Source organism: Xenopus laevis, chromosome 7L (assembly GCF_017654675.1).
Source record: "Xenopus laevis strain J_2021 chromosome 7L, Xenopus_laevis_v10.1, whole genome shotgun sequence".
Taxonomy (NCBI): domain Eukaryota; kingdom Metazoa; phylum Chordata; class Amphibia; order Anura; family Pipidae; genus Xenopus; species Xenopus laevis.
In genome coordinates, this window is record NC_054383.1 from 136546209 (window position 1) to 136569609 (window position 23401).

Genomic DNA, 23401 nt, shown 5'->3' on the forward strand with positions numbered 1-23401 from the left:
TTGGCCTGGAACATAGTATTTGTACCTGGATAGAGAACTGGCTAAAAGATAGACTACAAAGAGTGGTGGTAAATGCAGGTTATGCACTTTGGCAAAAATAATATAAATGCAAGTTATACACTAAATGGCAGTGTGTTGGGAGTTTCCTTAAATGAGAAGGATCTTGGGGTCTTTGTAGATAGGGATGTAGCGAACTGTTCGCCGGCGAACTAGTTCGCGCGAACTTCGACTGTTCGCGTCCGCCGCAAGTTCGCGAACGTCGCGCGACGTTCGCCAATAGGCGTTCGCGTCAAAATCGTTCGACCATTCGACCATTCGATCGCTAAAATCGAACGATTAAAATCCTTCGATCGTTCGAATCGAACGATTTTCGGATGTTCGAAGTTCGCGAACAGTTCGCTATATCCCTATTTGTAGATAACAAGTTGTCTAATTCTGGGAAGTGTCATTCTGTGGCTACTAAAGCAAATAAAGTTCTTGTATAAAAAAGGGCATTAACTCAAGGGATGAAACATAATTGTGTCTCTTTATAGGTCCCTGGTGAGGCCTCATCTGGAGTATGGGGGCAGTTTTGGACTCCAGTCCTTAAGAGGGATATAAATGAGCTGGAGAGAGTGCAGAGACTAAGTGCAACTAAACTGGTTAGAGGGAGGGAAGAGTTAAATTATGAGGGGAGACTGACAAGGTTGGGGTTGTTTTCTCTGGGGGAAAAAAGGCGCTTGTGAGGGGACATGATTAGACTTTACAAGTACATTAGAGGACATTATAGACAAATAGCAGGGGACCTTTTTACCCATAAAGAGAATCACGTACCAGAGGCCTCCCCTTCAGACTAGAGGAAAAGAACTTTCATTTAAAGGAACAGAGTAGGGGGTTCATCACAGTCAGGACAGTGAGGTTGGGGAATGCACTGCCGGGTGATGATTCAGTTAATGACTATAAGAGGGACTTGGATGATTTCTTGGACAGACATAATACAAAGGCTATTGTGATACTAAACTCTATAGTTAGTATAGATATGGGGATATAGAATTTATGTGACAGTAGGGAGGGGTGTGTGTATGGGGCTGGGTTTTCATTTGGAGGGGTTGAACTTGATGAACTTTGACTTTTTTCAACCCAATTTAACTATGTAACTATGTAACTATTCCCCCATCACTAGTTAGGATGTTAGGAAGTTCATAGTTCTAATGAGATAATCAATAGTTTATGGAATTGGCTTGTTATAAAAAGCAACAACATGTAACACAACTAGGGATGCACCGAATCCCAGAATCCTTTGTGAAAGATTCAGCCACATACTGAACTGAATTCTAATTTGCATATGCAAATTGGGCCAGGAAGGGAGAAAATTGGAATTTTTTACTAATTTACATATACAAATTAGGTTTTGGATTAAGTTCAGACAGGCACAAGGATTTGGCCAAATTCGAATCTTGCTGAAAAAGACCGAATCCCGAACCGAATCCCGTACCGAATCCTGGATTTGTTGCATCCCCAAAAACAACTACACTGGCTGTAAGTGCATTACCAAACATTAATTATCATGGGAATTGTCCCTTAATTTGCATATACAAATTAAGATTTGGATACAGGTTAATCTTTTGTGGTGGACTCAGTAGCAGTCAAATCCTAAAATTGTGTTTTCCTATTATCTATATTATCTCTGTATTGTGTTCTCTGACTAAATGCAAATCACTTTATTTAGTGCCCAATAGCAGAGCACGTTACTCCTTGGCTGGAATCTGAGTGTTTTATCCTGTTCTCTTGCTGAAATTAGAGCACTTTATTGTGTCTCTTGGCTGAAATCAGAACACTCTATTTTATATCCTTGCTGAAATCAGAGCTCTTTATAGTGCGTTATGGCTGAAATCAGAGCACTTTATTGTGATCCGTCTTAAAATCTCCTGGCTGAAATCAGAGCATTTATTCGGTCTTCTGTCTGAAATCAGAGCACTTTATTGTGTGTTCTGGCTAAAATCAGAGCATTTATTCTGTCACCTGGCTGAAACCAAAGCACTTTATTGTGTATTCTGTCTGAAATCAGAGAACTTTATTGTGTTCTGGCTGAAAATCACCTGGCTGAAATCAGAGCATTTATTCGGTCTTCTGTCTGAAATCAGAGCACTTTATTGTGTTCTGGCTGAAAATCTCCTGGCTGAAATCAGAGAATTTATTCGGTCTTCTGTCTGAAATCAGAGCACTTTATTGTGTGTTCTGGCTATAATCAGAGCATTTATTCTGTCTCCTGGCTAAAATCAGAGAACTTTATCTCCTGGATGAAATCAGAGCACTTTATTATGGGCCCTATCTGAAAATCTCCTTGCTGAAATCGGAGCATTTAATCTGTCTCTTGGCTGAAATCAGAGCACTTTATTGTGTGTTCTGGCTGAAAATCTCCTGTCTGAAATCAGAGCATTTATTCTGTCTCCTGTCTGTAATCAGAACACTTTATTGTGTGATCTGGCTGAAAATCTCCAGGCTGAAATCAGAGCATTTATTCTGTCTCCTGGATGAAATCAGAGCACTTTATTTTATGTTCTGGTTGAAAGTCTTCCGGCTGAACTAAAAGCATTTATTCTGTCTCCTGGCTGAAATCAGAGCACTTTATCTCCTGGATGAAATCAGAGCACTTTTGTTGTGTGCCCTATCTTAAAATCTCCTGTCTGAAATCAGAGCATTCATTCTGTCTACTAGCTGAAATTAGAGCACTTCATTGTATGTTCTGGTTGAAAGTCTCCTGGCTGAAATCAGAGCATTTATTCTGTCTCCTGGCTGAAATCAGAGCACTTTATTGTGCGTTCTGTCTGAAAATCTCCTTGCTAAAAATCAAAGCATTTTTCTGTTTCCTGGATGAAATCAGAGCACTTTATTTTGCTTCCTGGCTGAAATCAGAGCATTTATTTAAACTCCTGGCTGAAATAAAAGCACTTTATTGTATGTTCTGGCTGAAAATCTGGCTGAAGTCAAAGCATTTATTATGTCTCCTGGTTGAAATCAAAGCACTCTATTGTGTGTTCTGGCTGAATATATCCTGTATGAAATCAGAGTATTTATACGGTCTCTTGGCTGAAATCAGAGCACTTCATTCTGTGATCTGGCTGAAAATCTCCTGGATGAAATCAGAGCATTTATTCTGTCTCCTGGATGAAATCAGAGCACTTTATTGTGTGTTCTGGCTGAAAATCTCATGTATGAAATCAGAGCATTTACACAATCTCTTGGCTGAAATCAGAGCACTTTATTGTGTGTTCTGGCTGAAAATCCCCTGGCTGAAATCAGAGCATTTATTCTGTTTCCTGGCTGAAATCAAAGAATTTTATTGTGTGTTCTGTCTTAAAATCTCCTGGCTGAAATGAGATAATTTATTCTGTCTCCTGGCTGAAATCAGAGCACTTTATTGTGTGTCCTGGTTGAAATCTCCTGTCTGAAATCAGATAATTTATTCTGTCTCCTGGCTGAAATCAATACACTTTACTGTATATCCTGGTTGAAATCAGAGCATTTTGTGTGTCCTGCCTTAAAATCTTTTTTGCTGAAATCAGATGATTTATTCTGTCTCCTGGCTGAAATAAGAGAACGTTATCTCCTGACTAAAATCACATCACTTTATTTTGTCGTCTAGCTGAAATCAGAGCACATTATTGTGTTTCCTGGCTAAAATCAGAGCACTTTATTTTCTCCCCTGGCTGAAATTAGAGTTCTTTAGTCTGTCTCCTGGCTGAAATCAGAGAACTTTATCTCATGGATGAAATCAAAGCACTTTGTGTGTTCTGGCTGAAATCAGATCACTTTATTGTATCTCCTGACTTTAGATTACTTTAGTTTGTCTCCTGGCTGAAATCAAATGGACATTTATTTCTTCTTTGGCTTGTATGAATGCATACAGGGCCAATCCTTGCATTGCTATGCTTAATAACGCACACTTTCTATGTTCCTACTGGAGTTCTGAGCATTATTTTATTCCCCAAGATGGATGCAGAAGAGTTTATTGTATTTCTTAAATGAATGCCACGCACTGCATTCTGCTCCTTAATTCTCTACTTCTCATTTGAATTCAGTTCCATTTATTCAGGTTGAAAGCATTTTTTCCCCCAATTCTCTTTCTTGCTGTGTCCATGTTTGTAGGTCCGCAAGTATGATGTTCCTCAATAAAAAAAACCAAACGCATTGCTGCCGGTTAGAATTGAATCTTCTTTAATATATAACAGGAATGCCTGAGGTGCACAGAAAACACATACAGGCGGCAGGTAGACCCCCCGCTGCTGGTCATCAGCGCAATGCAAACATCTGCTAGCACAGACACGATAAAACAAGTATTGATTTATCTTCCTACTCTACCACATAATATAGCTGAATAAATTATAGCAGGATTATATATATGTATATATATATATTTACACATGTGAAGCAAGGTAGCTGTGAGTCAGATACAGGGGCAGTGGATGGAATGTTATCTAGAACTAGTTACGTGGCTCCTGGGATGTAGATTAGAACAAGCAAGTCCATGTTAGAAGTAAAATACATAGAAGTCCCGGATCTACATTCAACAGAGTTGTTTTTTGCAGAAGTATAAAAAAGGCATAATGTCCATATATCCATGAGATTATAGTGGGATTCTTCAGGAATATGTTGATGGAATGCAGTGGCGTAACTACTCATCGGCAGGCCCTGGTGTCGGGCCCTCCCCCCTATGAATCGCGTGCTCTGTAAAATCTCCCCCTGCCCAACCACCCACGATATCCATAATCGTGGCCCCGGTGGGCCCCAAGAGGGTGCGGGCCCAGGTGCCATCACACCCTCTGCACCCCTGGTAGTTACGCCACTGATGGAATGCTATTTAACGTCACCATACTCACTTATGCTCCAAATGGCTTAACGTTTCAGCCCATCTCTCTCCAATACAATCCAACCAAAGCTGGGGGTTATTTTTCGGAATCCGATTGTGCTTCTTCAACCCTTAGCTTTCTCTGGTAACATTATTTTAAATAGACTTTTTTTTTATTTATTTTTTTTTAATTTGGGATTTTGATATATAAATTTTCAGACGACACCACTCAATTAGTTTACAGGAACCTTACTAAAACATCCGGTCAATATTACGGTCCACAAGAAAACTCAAAACGAAATCTTCTCACTGGAATGATTTAGGAGTTTCTTTCACATAGAAGGGAATAACAACGTCCTTATTTACATCATTTTTAAAGTTGGCCGCGCTTTAACAATTTCGTGAACATATACATTTGTGCCCTATAATACTACTATTTCTATGATTTTCGGGGCCCATTTGGTCACAGTCCGGCTTTTGTCTCTGTTTTTTTGTTTTTTGATGGACCTCTTTGGACCATTTGGCAAGCCCAAGCTTCCCGACCTGGGAGGGGACAGTCAGCTACAAGACACCATTTCAAATATTTAGCAATCAAACTGAAGAAAAGTGAGCTCTTGTTAAAAATTTCTGGAAATTGGTATTGGTCCTAAGAATCAGCGAATATTCTTGTGGTCCTTGGAGGAAAGCGCAGGATTTGGAAACCTACACAGACGTGCTTGAACCCATGTCAAAACCAACAATAAGATCACATGGATACCTTGTGCAAAGTCTCTATAGGCTGAAGCTGAAGCCCAATATTTCTCCCTGCAAACGTTTTCTATTCATTTGTATCACACATTTAAAGTGGGACGCAATCAGCCCCAAAAAAACACTTACTTTAGGGCTCATGAAACAGTGCCATCATTATACACAAAGAAGTTGCATTTAATGTTACCTATAGTAGATAACGTGCTTCTAAATCTGCAAATTTTGCAGAAATTGAGTTTTCCAAATTTCAATCATTTTCGCAAAGGTCCATTGTTTTCCATCACAATTGTTGCATAAATATCCACTGAACTGTAATTTCCAGCACAAAATCCACAGCGAATACAAGGATGCAAAGTCATATCTGAAGTCTTCATTGGTCCTTTAACGTTACTCCAAAATAGGCTGTCGATTTCTTTCTTCTTTTTTTTTGTTACAGGCAAATCGAGAAAGAAAAGAAAAATGCCGGCGAAGAAATAAAATCGTTTTTTTTCCTTCTATTACCCAGAGCTTATCGTCTTGGGAGATCAATATCAAGAGTTGGTCCTCCCAAAACTTGACTGTTTCAGTTTGTCACCAAGTGGCAGACATTTGTCATAATATTTTTAATTTTTTTAAAAATAAAAGTGCAGGAAATGACTCCTGGGAAGAACCGCCAGTTGACTTACATGGCAGGGAGTTAGGAGGTGGTTAGTGGAGAAGCACCTTGATGTTGTTGTCCTGAAGCAGGAGATGAAGCAATGGACAGGTCTCAGAAGATGTAGAAGCTGCTCTGATTCTCAGAGGATTCTGGTGCAAGTTACTATCATGGCTTTGCTTTAGTAGGCTTGGCCGGTCTCCACGGGTAAAAGACCTAATACGGCTGAATGGTCCCCAAGTTTCATCCGGCGCTGTGTTGACAAGCTGACATTTTTTGCCAGGTAATCAACAGCGGCTGCAGAAACAGGAACAAAAAAAAAAAACACACAAGAGGGATGAATTCATATAATATCATTGCCCACATGACGTTGACAGTTAGTATCCCTTATTGACCCAACATATTTACAGAGATTCACTGAAGACCAAACTGAAGAGCAAACTGTTTAGATTTAGGGCCCTGTTCATAAACTTTCCTCGTCAAAAAAAAATCCATTCATGTATTTAATTTCTACGGACTGAGTCGTTTTCCAAGCCTTACATCCAGACATAGGCCTTGTTGACTTGAAGAAACCATTCTCCTGCCCTGTTGCTCTTCTTTAAAGTCATATAAATATATAATCCCCTGTTATTATACAGACACACAATTACATTCATGCAGTCACTCATAGAACTTGACTAACTTGGCAGGCAACGGGCAAAAAATTTGAGTTTTTCTCACCCATCTGGCCCATTTATACTCGCCATCCCACAGCCACAGTCCATTAGCAAATGGATCACATGACAGTTTGATGAAACTGCCTGGCAAGTTAAAATAACAAGAATGATGCAAAAATGCCAATAACTGCACCACTATAAATCAATAACAAATATCAGTCCATGGATGCATAACATGTGGCCAAGTAATTGTGAGTTTTTCTCCAAAAAGTAAAGACCAAAATATGATAAAGAATTCAAGTAATTAATTAGGACACACAGGTGAAGGTCTGACGCATTTCATGCCTACTGAAAAGAGATGTTCAGGGGTATGCTCATTAGCTTATGAGTACGTGCCCCAGTAGGCACGAAACGCGTCAGACCTTCACCTTTATGTTCTAATAAATTACTTGAATTTTTTATCATATTTTGGTCTTTAAATTTTTTAGAGAAAAACTCACATTTTTTTGGTCACATGTTATGCATCCATGGACTGATATTTGTTATTGATTTATAATGGTGCAGTTATTGGCATTTTTGCATCATTCTTGTTAATTTAACTTGCCAGGCAGTTTCATCAAACTGTCATGTGATCCATTTGCTAATGGACTGTGGCTGTGGGATGGCGAGTATAAATGGGCCAGATGGGTGAGTAAGTTTAGTAGTAGTAGTGAAGTTCATATACAGGTATGGGACCTTTTATCCAGAATGTTCAGGACCTGGGGTTTTCCGGATAACATCTTTCCGTAATTTGGATCTTCATCCCTTAAATGTATTAGAAAACCGAATAGGCTGGTTCTGCTTCCAATAAGGATTATTTATATTTTAGTTGGGATCAAGTACAAGCGACTGTTTTATTGTTATTATTATTATTATTATACAGAAAAAGGAAATCGTTTAAAAACATTTGGAGTATTTGGATGGAAAATGGAGTCTATGGGAGACGGACATTGCATAATTCTGAGTCTACTGGATAACTGGTTTCCTGATAACGGATCACATACCTGTATAGCCAAAGCAAGATTGGGAAACCCCAGTATCTGTTTTATTTAGCCCTTCACCACTAAAAGCAGCCCTGCTGGTTTGCCCCACAAATAATACAATATAGCAAAATAAAGGCATGTTTTTCCATACAAGTCTGTGAGTGTCCTGGAGAATTAGAATGTCTGGCTACCAGAACACTCCCGATTTGGATATTATCTTTAATATAGATTTTTATCCTATACTTCCCATTTTTTCTTTAAAATGCATCTGAAATAACCATATTTACTTAGGATTGGGTTCTCCACTTAGTATGTCCGTGGTGTTTTAACACGGGTTCCCTCCCTGTCTATCAAACAGACAATTCTATCTTGTGGATAATATGTTCAACTTAATAATTAATAGTTAATAATTGTGACCTATTTGGGTAAAATTTTGCACTATATCATTTGTTGTATGAACTGAAATTTAACAATTTTGGATCACAATGTTTATGGTTTTGTATTTAGTATATTTGTTATTTGTTTTGCTATTTTTTGTTTAATTGGATGCGTGTCCTTATTGGACACCATTTAACTAGATGTACGTCCCTATTGGATAAGGCTCAGCATGTTGCAACACAGGCAATCAACTTCTATTGGCTCATGTCTCTGTAACGAGGCCTCGATTGGCTAAGTATGATGTCATGCATTTTAATTGGTCAACACCCCTTTATAAGGATTGTAAACAGGGGAGACCACTAGCCTATGAGTAAGTGCCCAAAACGCGTCAGGCTCACATATGTCCTAATAAAGATTTTTTTTTACTTTTATAAAAACACATTTGGCTACTGCTTTACTACTGGATGACCTCTTACTGCATTTAAATGTCCTGGAATCTACTCTCATGGAACAACAATTTGCATTACAGCATTTGTGTCACTTGAGTGTTAAGAGAAGATCGTGGAACCTTCAGGCAGAAAAGCTCCGTTCTGAACAAGATGAGAGCTTCTTCCCCCCACCCTCCCATTAATGTCCCAAATTAAATTAATTCTGATCTAACAGTTACTGCCAATGAGTAAACAAATATGAAGCGTCAGCCGCGTGTCAGTCCCCATCCTGGGGGGAAAGCTGGTTCAGACAGGACTCTTATTAAACTTGTCATATCCATTAGGAGTCTCTTCACGCTTCTCTGTCCTGTCAATGTGGGGAGCAGAGATGGAGCTGAATGGGCCGTGTGCCCGGGTATAGGAGCTGCTCATTGAGGGACTTGTTTATAAAAACAAATTCCTAGTGGTGCTGTAGATGTTGGATGCTGGGAGTTGCAGTTAAACATTACCTAAAGGGCTTCATGTTGCTTATCCTGGATTTCAGCTCATAAAACTGCACAATGCCTTAGAATATCATTTTTTACAATCTTAATTATATAGTGAGCGTCACCCGTGGAAATACTGCAGTTTCCCTGGCATGCAACCCATGCTTTAAGGGGCAAAAAAGGGGGCATACAGCATATCTCCCAACTGTCCCGTTTTTTTTAGGACAGTCCCGGTTTTGGCAGCTAAACCGGCAGTCCTGGGTTGTTACTGAACAAATATGAGTAAGTGGCACAAAATGCGTCAGGCCATGTCCTAATAATTTTTTTTTTGGTTTTTATTAGCTGCTTTATTATTTTTTTTGGAGGAACTCACATAGTCGAAGTACTGTCTCTTTAAGACTAGTTCGCCATCCAAAAGCTACCAAACCCTATGGGGAAGGTCCCCATAGGCTTTCCTAAGTTTTTTTGATCGAAGGATATTCTTTCGATCGTTGGATTAAAATCCTAGGTTCCTAGGTGTATACACCTTGGACTGGGGTGAACTGTGAGTTTGCCCCCCTGTTTATTTTCTATTTTTCAAAACTGCATTTATTTCAGCAGTGAACCCTTTCGTTTTGTAGTGTTGCTGAAATGTCCCAACTTTCTTTTGTATCTTTTTCTGGCTGTTCAGTGCAGGAGATCTAAGTTTCTAAAACGTAATTGAGAGGCCAGAATAGCCGGCAGCTGCACTTAGATACATTTTGTAACAATTTAAGATAAGCAAAGAAACAATTGTAACGATTTAAGATAAGCAGGCCTCTTGTGGAAACAGTGACTTGCAGCTTAAAGGGCAATTCGCTTCATTAGCAAAACTGTAATATTACATAAAAACCACAGAAATGTGTTCAAACTTAACATAACCTGCCAAATTTTGTGAAATGAACATTGTAATTAGGGGGTGTGGACACAATATGGACGTTGCCAAAACATTTGCGCCACTTGGATCTTTTTTTTGTCTCTCTTTCTATTTCCAAAATGTTGGGAAGTACAGAATCCAGTGTTCCCTGGCCCGGGGCGTGAGTTAGTGGAGTTTCTGACAGTTTATATATTGCAGGGAGTGTGAATAAACTTCAGTTACAGACTCTGCACCTTCATGACGTTTCAGCAATAGACTGCAGCCCCAAAAATAAACTTCAGCAAATAATTTAACCCCTGAAAAACCCTCAGCAACAAGCAGAGCCCCTGCAATACATTTCAGCAGCAGCATACATTATATATATATATTATTATATACACATCCATACATTATATATATATATATATTATTATATACACGTCCATACATTATATATATATATATTATTATATACACGTCCATACATTATATAGTGAATAAAGTACCCCCTATTGTAAAATATAAGGATATTATAAGTTACCGAGGAGTTTCATGACCATATAAAAGTACGAGGCCGAAGGCAGAGTGTTTTTATACAGGTCATGAAACTCCGAGGTAACTTCTAATATCCTCATATTTTGCAACTGGGGGTACTTTATTTATTATAATACACAAGTTTCAGTGAGTCATGTGACAGAAATGACATCAGAACTCACCGTTTATAACTGATGACATCAGAACTCACAGTTTATAAGGATATAATTTACAAGATATTCATGGCTTTTGTGTATTATATATATATATTATTATATACACGTCCATACATTATATATATATATTATTATATACACGTCCATACATTATATATATATAATACACAAAAGCCATGAATATCCTGTAAATTATATCCTTATAAACGGTGAGTTCTGATGTCATCAGTTATAAACGGTGAGTTCTGATGTCATTTCTGTCACGACTCATTGAAATTTGTGTATTATAATAAATAAAGTACCCCCAGTTGTAACATATGAGGATATTAGAAGTTACCTCGGAGTTCCATGACCTGTATAAAAACACTCGGCCTTCGGCCTCGTACTTTTATATAGTCATGAAACTCCTCGGTAACTTATAATATCCTTATATTTTACAAAAGGGGGTACTTTATTCACTATATATATTATTATATACACGTCCATACATTATATATATATATATATTATTATATACACGTCCATACATTATATATATATATATATATATATTATTATATACACGTCCATACATTATATATATATATTATTATATACACGTCCATACATTATATATATATATATATATATTATTATATACACGTCATACATTATATATATATATTATTATATACACGTCCATACATTATATATATATTATTATATACACGTCCATACATTATATATATATATATATATATTATTATATACACGTCCATACATTATATATATATTATTATATACACGTCCATACATTAGAACAGACAATGAACAAGAACATACACAGACAACACATAATGTTATACAATGCAGATTGGCTAGTTAGTACTTACTTTGTCCATACTGGCCATACTGATAACTAGCCACGGGGTCCATGCTGTAGCCGCTTGAGCTGTAAGTGGGGGCACAGTAGGACTGAGAGGTGGACAAACTGTCTACAGACTTAATGGAGTCACTGCGCTGACTGCAACTGGCAGAGAGAGAGTTACTGGTTTCCAGTCCACCGTGCAGAGGAGAGATGGAGAAATCGGACTGGGACTGAGGTCCAACCCCACCGGGACTATTTAAGATGCTCATAACCTGGAGCAACACAAAGAGAGACACAAAGCAGCCGGTTAGGTTATGTCTACATCAAGGTTAAATTATGATCACAATGAAATAATAACTGGGATTATCTACTCTGTGGGGGGTCTCCTAACAGAAAACCATTTAACACGACAAACCAGTTATTTCAAAATCCAACAGGAAGACTGGATATGAATATTGACCGAATATTGGTGGGATACTCCAAGATACTCCTAGTGCCCCACCAATACCCAAGACTGGGTGGAAACGTGAAGGAACAGTTCAGTGTAAAAATAAAACTGGGTAAATAGATAGGCTGTGTAAATGATAATAAAATAATATGTTTCTAATGCAGTTAGTGAGGCAAAGATGTAATGTATGAAGGCTGGATGTGTAACATAATAGTCAGAACACTACTTCGTTCCTTGCAGCTCTCTTATCTCTTCAGGTGGCCACACACGGGCAGATTAAAGCTGCCAATATTGGTCCTCAAAGGTGCCCATACATTATAAGATCCGCTCGTTTGGCAAGGTCGCCAAACGAGCGGATCATAACCCGATATGCCCACTAACAGCTGGGCAATATCGGATGAATCCGAACGAATGAACGGATTACAATACTATGAATGGGCTCTGACGGGTCGCAGGACGGCATCAACTAGCCAATGTGGTCCTGGATCGTACAAAAAAATCAAACTTGACCGATCGATATGTGGCCGATTTTTGTCCTGATATCAATCGGGAGGACCCATTGGGAGCCCCCCATATGGGCAGATAAGATGCTGAATTGGTCTAAAGGACTGATATCGGCAGCTTTAATCTGCCCGTGTATGGCCACCTAGTTGGCACCTTATCTGCCCATGTGTGGGGGCTTCCAATGGGTGTCCACGATTGGGCCAAAAATCAGCCTGATATCGATCGGGCAGGTTTTGACTGCATTGGGCAGTTTATGTGGTCCTACGCAGCGCCGATTCTGACTGAGGCGGCTCCTGCAATGCCGCCCCCCCTCACCAGCTTACGTGTCGGGAGGGGAGGCAGACACACTATTGCGGAGAGCACAATTGCGCTCTCTCGCAATAGTACAGCCGAATTTCCGGTTCAAAAACCGGAAATTCGGCTCTTAAAGGTGCAGGAGCGGCTTTTTGCCGCCCCTGGAATCCTTTCAGGTGCTCCCGCCTGAGGCGAGTGGCTCAGCTCGCCTCATTGACGGCGCGCCCCTGGTTCTACGACCCGTCAGCACCGATTTCCTTCGTTATAATCCGATTGTTTGGCCGAAGGGCTGAATGTTTGGATCAGCCCCATATTGCCCTGTCTCTCGTGGGCATATCAGGTTAAGATTCATTCTTTTGGCAACCTCACTAAACAAGCGGATCCTATAATGTATGGCTACTCTTGAGGTGCCAATACACGTAGAGATCCTCTCGTTTGGCGATTTCGATCGGATCATAATGCAGCCAATAGGGGCGGTCGGATCGCGGGACTGCATCAATGAAGAGATGATGCCGCATTCCGACGGGATTTTTAAACCTGTGATCGACATCTGCCCGACTTTCAGCCAAATATCGATTGGGGAAGCCCATCTGAGGCCCCCAAACACTTTTATCGGCCCGTGTATGGCCAGTTTTTGTCATCGACTTGAAGGAGGAGGGACCACGTAGGACGTAACTGATCAGTCCATTTGCTTTTGTTTCTTAGCTCGCAGGTCAGATTCAAAAGCAAATGAACTGAACCGTTTATTTCCGGAAGTGTTTGAAGCTCGGTGCTGATAGAGGGGACTTGCTGGATATGTAAAACTTGGCTTTACCCCTTGCACAGCCTCTATAAAATGCTTAACGTATTTCTTATTACCATCACTAAACCAAAACCAGTTGCATCTGCAAAGCTTTATCTGCAGGGATATCAGAGCTCAGTGAATGGCAGTGAACTTCCTCCCCAGCACCCACCGATACCCCCTGGGTGCTGCTGCCCCTAATCAGTCACAGTTTCGCAGATTAACCTCTAGTTTGCCAGACAGGCTGGATGTGAACAAAACCCCAGTTGCTCTGTATTCAAGTTCCGTCCTGCAGTATCACAACCTCCATTATTAGGCTTTATTGATACAATAGCAGCCCATTCTGCAACATATTCTTCCCTATCACATTTACATACACTATACTCTATATATATATATATATATAATGAACCTGCCTGTATTCTCATGTAATTTGGGAAGAAACTGGAGTACCCAGAAGATACCCAAGCGGATACAAGAACAATTAATAGATTATAGTCTATAAAGAAAAGAGACTAGGAGAATAGAGGTTGAGTGAGGAGAGGAAGAATAATATTACTGAGAGTGGCCCCTGGTCTAAGGTTTTTGGGTGGGCCCCTGGTGTCCCAGTCCGACACTGACTTCAGTGCTCAAGGCAGTGACTACGCTCTTTGGCCATCTAGCCATTGTGAGGATAAATGGAGAAGAGCGATTCCGCACACCAGGCCGTTTTAGTTAAAATAGAAAATCTTTATTGAACCATGTTTAAAAATACACGCTGTGGTTTCAGCTTGACGCGTTTCGGGATCAGCTGCCCTTAATCATAAGCTTATGATTAAGGGCAGCTGAGCCGAAACGCGTCAAGCTGAAACCACAGCGTGTATTTTTAAACATGGTTCAATAAAGATTTTCTATTTTAACTAAAACGGCCTGGTGTGCGGAATCGCTCTTCTCCATTTATCCTCACTCTTCACGGCGTGGGACGCCGAAGTTCCAGCACCCAGATCCGGATTCATTGTGCCGGCTACTTTTGATCAACTTGCGGTGAGTCGGAGCGGTTTTGCTCTCTCCATCTAGCCATTGTGCCCTAGATTGTAAGCTCTCTGTAGCAGAGCTGTCTGGCCATTAGGGACCATTGTGTATCTTAGATTGCATGGATTTTTGGGAGCATGCCCTGGACAGGGTCGGACTGGGGGGTTGCTGCTGCTTTGGGGCCCCCCAGAAGACACATCAGCCAGGCCCTCCCCCAGCCCCGGGAGGGAGGTCAGAGGGGCAGCGCCAATAGCAGGTCTGGGCAGGCGGGTTCCACAAGGGCTGGGGGTCCAACAGTTTTGTTACCCGTGCCCCGCTGGCCCAGTCTCACCCTGGCCCTGGATTAAGATCCTCTGTTTGCCAGGGCTTTACTTGATTGTAAGTTCCTCTGGGCAGGGCATTAGACTGTAAGTGCCTAGTGGTCTGACCATGGTTTGGGGACCTCTGCTGTCCAACTGCCAGCTGATATGAAGCCTGTAATTGCTCACAGGCTGAACACTACTTGATTTCTTGCCTTTATTATCCTTCATAGGATAAGCCTCCATATAAATGTAGTGCTACATCCCAGTACACATGCTTGAGACAAAGCCAAGTTACCCCAACATTAAATCCTTTTGCCCCTCTAATCTGATGATGATGATGATGATGATGGAAGTGTCTCTGTGCCGGCAAGCAGGTCGTTGGTGAATAATGGCAGTTACTCGCCTTCATGCCCTTCCTCTCTATCCAATCTCTCTCTTTCCTCTGCAGACATTTGCCCCCAGGGAGGTTTCTTCTTACTCTCCAGACTTTAGAAGAAGGGGAGACTTAAAAAAGGAATGTAATTAATTCCCTCTATTTCTGAGCTGGGCCTGAGGGTCTGTGTCCGTGGAGTCTGCAGCCAGGGAAATCTGCACCCTTTATGATAAAGCGAGTGCAGCTTTAGATGCTCCAGAGCAATTAGGGACCCCTCATCTCTACTCCATCAGCTCTTCCAAGTTCTTTGGCCCCGGCAGGGGGATGGTACAGAAAGTGACACTACATGAAAGTCAGAGATAGGATAAAAGTGCCTTCCTTATATCATCTACTTGGGGGTGGAATGTGCCATGTATAGTGGTGATTAAAGGGAAAGCGACACGCAAGGTGGTATGATCCGTTACACTCGTAGCCCACACACAAGCAGCTCGAGCTTTTATCAGTCACTCACATCCCTCTTAGTAATTCCCTGTAATATCTCATTTATAGGGGATGTGTCTGTAGATAGAAAGCTCCTCGTTCCTTTCTGAAATTAGCAGCTTTTTTACCGACTTATAGGCGAAAAAATGGGATTTGTGGCTTTTCCCAGAAGGGGATTTAAAAGGAATATATGTAAAGAGTGCTCCAGAATTCATATAGCACTGTGTTAGTCAATGATTACTGGAAACAAGTCGATTTGTTTGTTATTGGCGATTTTTATAAAATATCAGAAGAAACTACAGGTTGTGAAGATTCTGTAAAAAGATTTTTTCTGATGATCAACAACCAAAACAATAGGAACGAGATACTGTTAAGTCTATGGGCTGAGTGGTTGTAAAGCTTCAGTGGGTTTTCACACTCTTATTGCTCTATCAATATAAGTTAGTTCATAGGAAAATGCTAAAGCCAATATGGCACATAAAGTAATTTCATGGGGGAGACTGGGGCTGTACTCCCATATGTATAAATACAAATATACAGAGAAGGAATGTTCTGGGCACACAATAAGCTATACCCTCATACTGTACTGTCTAAGGGAATCAATATGGCACCTCCTCCTCCCATATGTATAAATACAAATATACAGAGAAGGAATGTTCTGGGCACACAATAAGCTATACCCTCATACTGTACTGTCTAAGGGAATCAATATGGCACCTCCTCCCATATGTATAAATACAAATATACAGAGAAGGAATGTTCTGGGCACACAATAAGCTATACCCTCATACTGTACTGTCTAAGGGAATCAATATGGCACCTCCCTCCTCCCATATGTATAAATACAAATATACAGAGAAGGAATGTTCTGGGCACACAATAAGCTATACCCTCATACTGTACTGTCTAAGGGAATCAATATGGCACCTCCTCCCATATGTATAAATACAAATATACAGAGAAGGAATGTTCTGGGCACACAATAAGCTATACCCTCATACTGTACTGTCTAAGGGAATCTATATGGCACCTCCTCCTCCCATATGTATAAATACAAATATACAGAGAAGGAATGTTCTGGGCACACAATAAGCTATACCCTCATACTGTACTGTCTAAGGGAATCTATATGGCACCTCCTCCTCCCATATGTATAAATACAAATATACAGAGAAGGAATGTTCTGGGCACACAATAAGCTATACCCTCATACTGTACTGTCTAAGGGAATCTATATGGCACCTCCTCCTCCCATATGTTTAAATACAAATATACAGAGAAGGAATGTTCTGGGCACACAATAAGCTATACCCTCATACTGTACTGTCTAAGGGAATCAATATGGCACCTCCTCCTCCCATATGTATAAATACAAATATACAGAGAAGGAATGTTCTGGGCACACAATAAGCTATACCCTCATACTGTTCTGTCTAAGGGAATCAATATGGCACCTCCTCCTCCCATATGTATAAATACAAATATACAGAGAAGGAATGTTCTGGGCACACAATAAGCTATACCCTCATACTGTACTGTCTAAGGGAATCAATATGGCACCTCCTCCTCCCATATGTATAAATACAAATATACAGAGAAGGAATGTTCTGGGCACACAATAAGCTATACCCTCATACTGTACTGTCTAAGGGAATCTATATGGCACCTCCTCCTCCCATATGTATAAATACAAATATACAGAGAAGGAATGTTCTGGGCACACAATAAGCTATACCCTCATACTGTACTGTCTAAGGGAATCTATATGGCACCTCCTCCTCCCATATGTTTAAATACAAATATACAGAGAAGGAATGTTCTGGGCACACAATAGTCTAGAAGGAGTTGCCACTTATTTGCAGCACTTACAAGAGGTTATTAGAGTCACACAAATCCCTAAAACGCACCACAAACTTTTGCAATAAAAAAACAAAAAGACATTGTTCTGCAGATTGGCCCATGAAAATCTGTAAATGGAACAGAATGTGAGATTGGGGGGAGGCTCTTATATTCGCTCCTCACCTCTCTGTCACCCTCTCGGCTAAAGCTGGTACAGCTCCCCCCCCCTCTCCCGGCTTTTGTTTTCCCCCCGAGGCTTCAGTAATGGAGAGTTCACACTGACTTACAGCTTCAAAACAAGATTTCCTGAGATCTTTAGAACTTGCCCACCGCTGCCACCAACCCCCTCATCTCTTCTCTAGTGGAGCGTTGGATAAATGTGAAAAAGCTTCAGCACTTTCCCTAAAGTGTCTTTATCCCGGCCTGGGGCGTCTCTTCTGCCGCTCGATATGAGAGCCCCTCGCTGCTTCTCTGATCAATCACAGACCCCGATAGCTGAGGCTTAGGGTGATCTCTCCAACTGGACTGTGAGATGAGCAGAGACAGGGGCAGATAAGAGACTCACCAGCGATATCAGCCGCTGCTTCTTCCATTTAACACATACTGGAGATATATCAGCCCATCAGCAACGTCATTATCCAGCTTCACAGCTCCGAGCGCTCAATGGAAATTTATTCCCCCCTAGTAATAGTTTGCTTTTCTGCCACATTTATTTAAAGGGGACCCCCCCCCCAGAAATTGTTTATTTAAGGGGTGCTTCACCTCTGTAGAGCAGGGATCCCCAACCTTTTCAACCCATGAGCAACATCGAGAAGTTGAAGAAGTTGGGGAGCAACACAAGCAAGAAAAATGTTCTTGGGGTGCAGAATAAGGGCTGTGATTGGTCATTTTGGTGGATTATCAACCTACATTGAGACTCTGTGTGGCAGTGCACCTGGTTTTTATACAACCAAAAATTGCCTCCAAGCCTGGAATTCAAAAATAATCACCTGCTTTGAGGCCACTGGGAGCAACATCCAAGGGTTTGGGGAGCAACATGTTACTCACGAGCTACTGGTTGGGGATCACTGATGTAGAATGTAGATGTAGTGATATTCTGAGACAATTTGTGATTGGTTTTCATTTTTTATTATTTGTGGTTTTTGACTTATTTGGCTTTTTATTCAGCAGCTCTCCCGTTTTCAGCCATCTGGTTGCTAGGATCCAAATTCCCCTAGCAACCAGGCATTGATGTGAATAAGAGACTGGAATATGAATAGGAGAGGCCTGAATAGAAAGATGAGAAATAAAAAGTAGGAATAACAATATATTTGAAGCCTTACAGAGCATTTTGAAAGTTGGAAAGAGTCAGAAGAAGGCGGCAAATACTTCTAAAACTATAAAAAAAAAAAATGAAGGCCAATTGAAAAGTTGCTTAGGATAAGCCATTCTATGATATACTAAATGTCAGGGGCCCCAACTTTTCTTGCACGTGAGCAACGTTCAGATGTAAAAAGAGTGGGGGACCAACACAAGCATGAAAAAGTCCCTTGCAGTGCCAAATAAGGGCTGTGATTGGCTATTAGTAGCCCCATTTGGACTGGCAGCCTACAAGAGGCTCTACTTGGCACTATACTTGGTTTGTATGCAATTAAAACTTGCCTCCAAGCCTGGAATTCAAAAACAAGCACCTGCTTTGTGACCCATGAGAGCAACATCCAAGGAATTGATAAGCAACATGTTACTCACGAGCTACTGGTTGGGGATCACTGCTAAAAGTTAACTTAAAGGTGAACCGCCCCTTTAAGATCTCAGTGAGACCGAGAATTTTGTAAATTCTAGAGGTCTAAAAATGAAATAAAAAAACTAGATGGGGTCAGTGACCCCCATTTGAAAGCTGGGAAGAGTCAGAAGAAGAAGAAGAAGGCAAATAATTCAAAAACCAAGAAAAATAAATCATGAAGACCAATTGAAAAGTTGCTTAGAACTGGCCATTCTATAACATACTGAAAGTTAACTTAAAGGTGAACCAGCCCTTTAAATAGCAAAATAAATTTGTGATTCCAGGTAACTTTCCGATGTACATTTTCAATCGTTGCAACTGTATGGGGCAGATTGATCAAGGGTTCGAATTTTGAATAAAAAAACCCCCTGAAATTTATTAAAAAAATCAAAGGTTTTTTTTCTAGGTAAATCGGGCGTTTTCATTCAATTTCGAATCGTACGAATTGAAGTAACATCGTATTCGATCGAATTCGATTCAAGGTTGACTCCAAATAGGTTCTAGGAGGTCCCCCATAGGCTAAAACAGCAATTCGGCAGGTTTTAGATGGTAACTGGTCAATTTTTTAAAGAGACATTACATGAATTTTCGTTTTTTTTTTGTGGAATATTCCCTAGCTGACGTACACAAACAATAGCTCGAAATTCGAATTTTTTTGATTCGAATTTTCACTTCGACACTTCGTAAGTATAACATAGTATAAAATAGTAAGTTAGGCTGAAAAAAGACACACGTCCATCAAGTTCAACCTTTTAACTCTATTTGAACTAACTGCCAGTTGCTAATATCCATTAGTCATGAAGGAATACGGTTTGTTGCCTTTGATTTAAGCTCCGATGCGACACAGAATTTAAAAGCAAGTTTTCCCGGGACCCTAATAGTTAATGTAGCGAGAGCGAAGCCTCAGCCCATTCGGCACCTCATATAAAAGATTGTGTAGGAGAAAACTTCAGCTTTTCAAGCAGTTCAGGGCGACATTGGAAGCAGATGTCCATCAATCCCCGGCCAGAACTAAACATCTGTAAAGTGTTTCCATTGTGTTTTGCTTTTCAGTTCCGGCAAGCGCTAACCCAGCTGCCATTTTGCTTTCTGTACGCCACTCAGTCAGGTAACGAGAAATTATTTAAAACATTTTTTTTTGTGAAAGTGGAAAAAAAAAAGAGGCCTCAGATATCGGGAAGGAGGGAACCAGAGAGGAGGCCGAGCGATTGTTGGAAAGATACGACTGTTTAGAGAGAACGAGTGAATAAATTTAATTACGCCGTTTTCACGCTGCAAATGGCTGATTGTAATTAGGTTCCCGGCCTCACTGAGCAGAGACGACGTTGCGTTTGGGGATAATGAGAGACAGAAAACACATGACAGGTCCCATTCACACTGATTCACTTGTGTCAGGTGCTTGTGAGATCAATTTGAGGGGGACAGAGATGGGGGTTTTGCATGAAAACAAGCCAATTAAAAGGGACAGTGAATCCTTTTCTCCATTCTGGCTCAGCACTGGGCGGATGTTTCAATAAAGGGCAAATATTACCTCTTATGATATTGTTTATTCAGGCTGCGTCGGGCCTTTTATTTAAGTGCCACAAATAGCGATCAAATGCGTGAGCACCGACATTGGGAAAAATCAAGGCCAACAATAAAAAAATTCAGCCAGGAGGATCATTTTATTTAAAGGAGAAGGAAAGGCTAAAAGTAAGTAAGCTTTATCAGAAAGGTCTATATAAATACACCAGTAACCCCTCAAAGTAATGCTGCTCTGAGTCCTCTGTCAAAAGAAACAGCACATTTCTTTCCTTCTATTGTGTACTCATGGGCTTCTGTATCAGACTAACTGTTTTCAGCTTAAACCTCTAGGGCTTGAGCATGCTCAGTTTGCTCCTCTCTCCCTCCCTGCTGTAATCTGAGCCCAGAGCTATGAGTGAGCAGGGAGAGACTCAGGCAGGAAGTGATGTCACAGGAAGCTAATATGGCAGCTGCTATACTAAACAGAGAGCTTCGAGAGCTGGTTACTCAGGTATGGTAAAGCATTCTGTAGAATAAATACAGTGTTACAGCTTGCACTAGCTTTCCTTCTCTTTTAAAGAAGACATGGGAAGGCCAATTTATCAAAGTCCGAATTTATCGCATTATTTTCTGAAAAATACTCCGACCAAATTGGTTTTCCCCCTTATTCATCAATAAATTTTGCCGAAAATTTCCTGTACAGGAAAAAAACTCGAAAAAATTGTGAATAAAACGAAGCATACAAATTTTTTGGGATTTCCCGACCGAAATTTTTTTTCGAAACCCAGCGCAGATCAGGATCTCTTTGGGACTTCTCCCATTGAATTAAATGCAACCTTGGCAGGTCTGAGATGCTGGATTTTGAGATTTAGACTTTTTCCATCCTTGGGGTATAATAAATCTCGAAAAATTCATGATTTTTTTACCCACTAAAAATTTTAGTAAAAAAAAAAAACACAAATTTTTTGGGTTTTTGGCCTTCAGATTTTAATAAATAACCCCCATAGTGTAACTAAATACCCCTCCAATCTTGTAGGAAATAACGGACAAAATATGTCGCTAGTTTCACTTTGGGCTGAAAATGAATATTATTTTTTAAAAAGGCCCCTTTACTGGGCTCCCTATGGATCAGATCCTGCCCCTGTCTCACATGAGGAGTGGGGGGGGGGGTGTTCTCTGCCAGAAGACAGGTTTCAGTTCCCTATCAGGTCCACTCAGCTGCTGATTGGTTCCTGTCCTGCAGTGCAGAATTTGTCACATCCTGGGAAAAACACTACTTTTAAAGCACAGTCCTTCAATAGTTAAAGGAGTGTAATACACTGGCATATTGTTGTTTTCCACACAATGGGGCCTATGTATCATGCCGTGTGAAACACTAGAGAAAAACATCACCGGTGATATTGCCCATAGCAACCAATCATCAATTACACATCAATAGTCACCTACAAGTAAGAAAACAAAAGCAAAGATCTGATTGGTTGCTATGGGCAGTATCAATCTACACAGCCCTTTGCCATACCTCCCAACTGTCCCGTTTTATGCGGGACATTCCCCATTTTGACAGCTCAACCCACAGTCCCGGGTTGTTACTGAAATGTCCTGACTTTCTCTTTGATCTCCTGCACTGAACAGCCTGAAAAATATACAATGTTTCTAACTTAGTTGGCTTTTGGCAGAGAGCACTTAGATACTTTTGTAACAATTTAAGATAAGCAAAGGAACAATTGTAACAATTTAAGATAAGCAAATAAACAATTGTAACAATTTAAGATAAGCAAGTCTCTTGGAGAAACTGTGACTTGCAGCTTAAAGGGCAATTCACCTTCATTAGCAAAACTGTTATAACACATAAAAACCACAGAATATGTTCAAACGTTCATAACTTGCCAAATTTTGTAAAATGAACATGGTAATTAGGGGGTGTGGCCAGATACATGGGTGGGGTCAAGCTTTTTCACCACAATCCGCATGCCCAATCTTTTGTCCCTCTTTTAATTTCCAAAATGTTGGGAGGTGTGGCTTTACCATCAGAACCTTGCATCCCTATGAAGGGGTTTTCTCTTTCAAATAAAGTTTCTGCCGAGCTGAGCTGTGTGGTTCTCAAATGGACTAGCAGCTTGGAGTCAATGGTGAGCACAAGTTGGATAATTGAGCCGTTTCCTAGAGGAGGGAGCCAGTTGCTGCACCGGCTGTACATGTTTGGGTGGGGAGGCTGCAGGGAACTAATTGAGGCAGATTAGGAGACAGATTGGCGGTGACATAAATTGGGCAGAGACAAGGACAGGACAGTGAGGGGCGATTAGCAGGGCAGAAAACAAGCTGTCACATCTCACAATACGTTAAGTCCTCACACCACTTAAACGCGTCAGCTCCATTAACCTTCCTCTCCCCCTGCTCTGTCTGTCCGTCCGTCTCTATTTGGCCTAATTTAATTTGGAAAGCTTCTTTCCGTCAGTTCCTTAACCCTTCACACCTCCTCGCTTTCCTCATGCTCC

The 23401-nt window shown here is 40.7% G+C and overlaps 1 protein-coding gene across 4 annotated transcripts in view; it reads right to left on the minus strand.

Moving 5' to 3' along the window:
• Positions 1–4174: 4174 nt before the first annotated feature.
• The window catches only part of pax7.L (paired box 7 L homeolog), a 113903-nt gene continuing 94676 nt past the window's right edge, over positions 4175–23401 (minus strand). For all 4 annotated transcript variants that reach the window (XM_018224609.2, XM_018224607.2, XM_018224608.2 and 1 more), the window contains 2 exon segments: positions 11635–11881; positions 4175–6506 (listed from right to left, as the gene is read on the minus strand). In XM_018224609.2, coding sequence (XP_018080098.1) covers positions 6391–6506; positions 11635–11881 — 363 coding nt within the window. In that variant the 3' untranslated portion in view covers positions 4175–6390.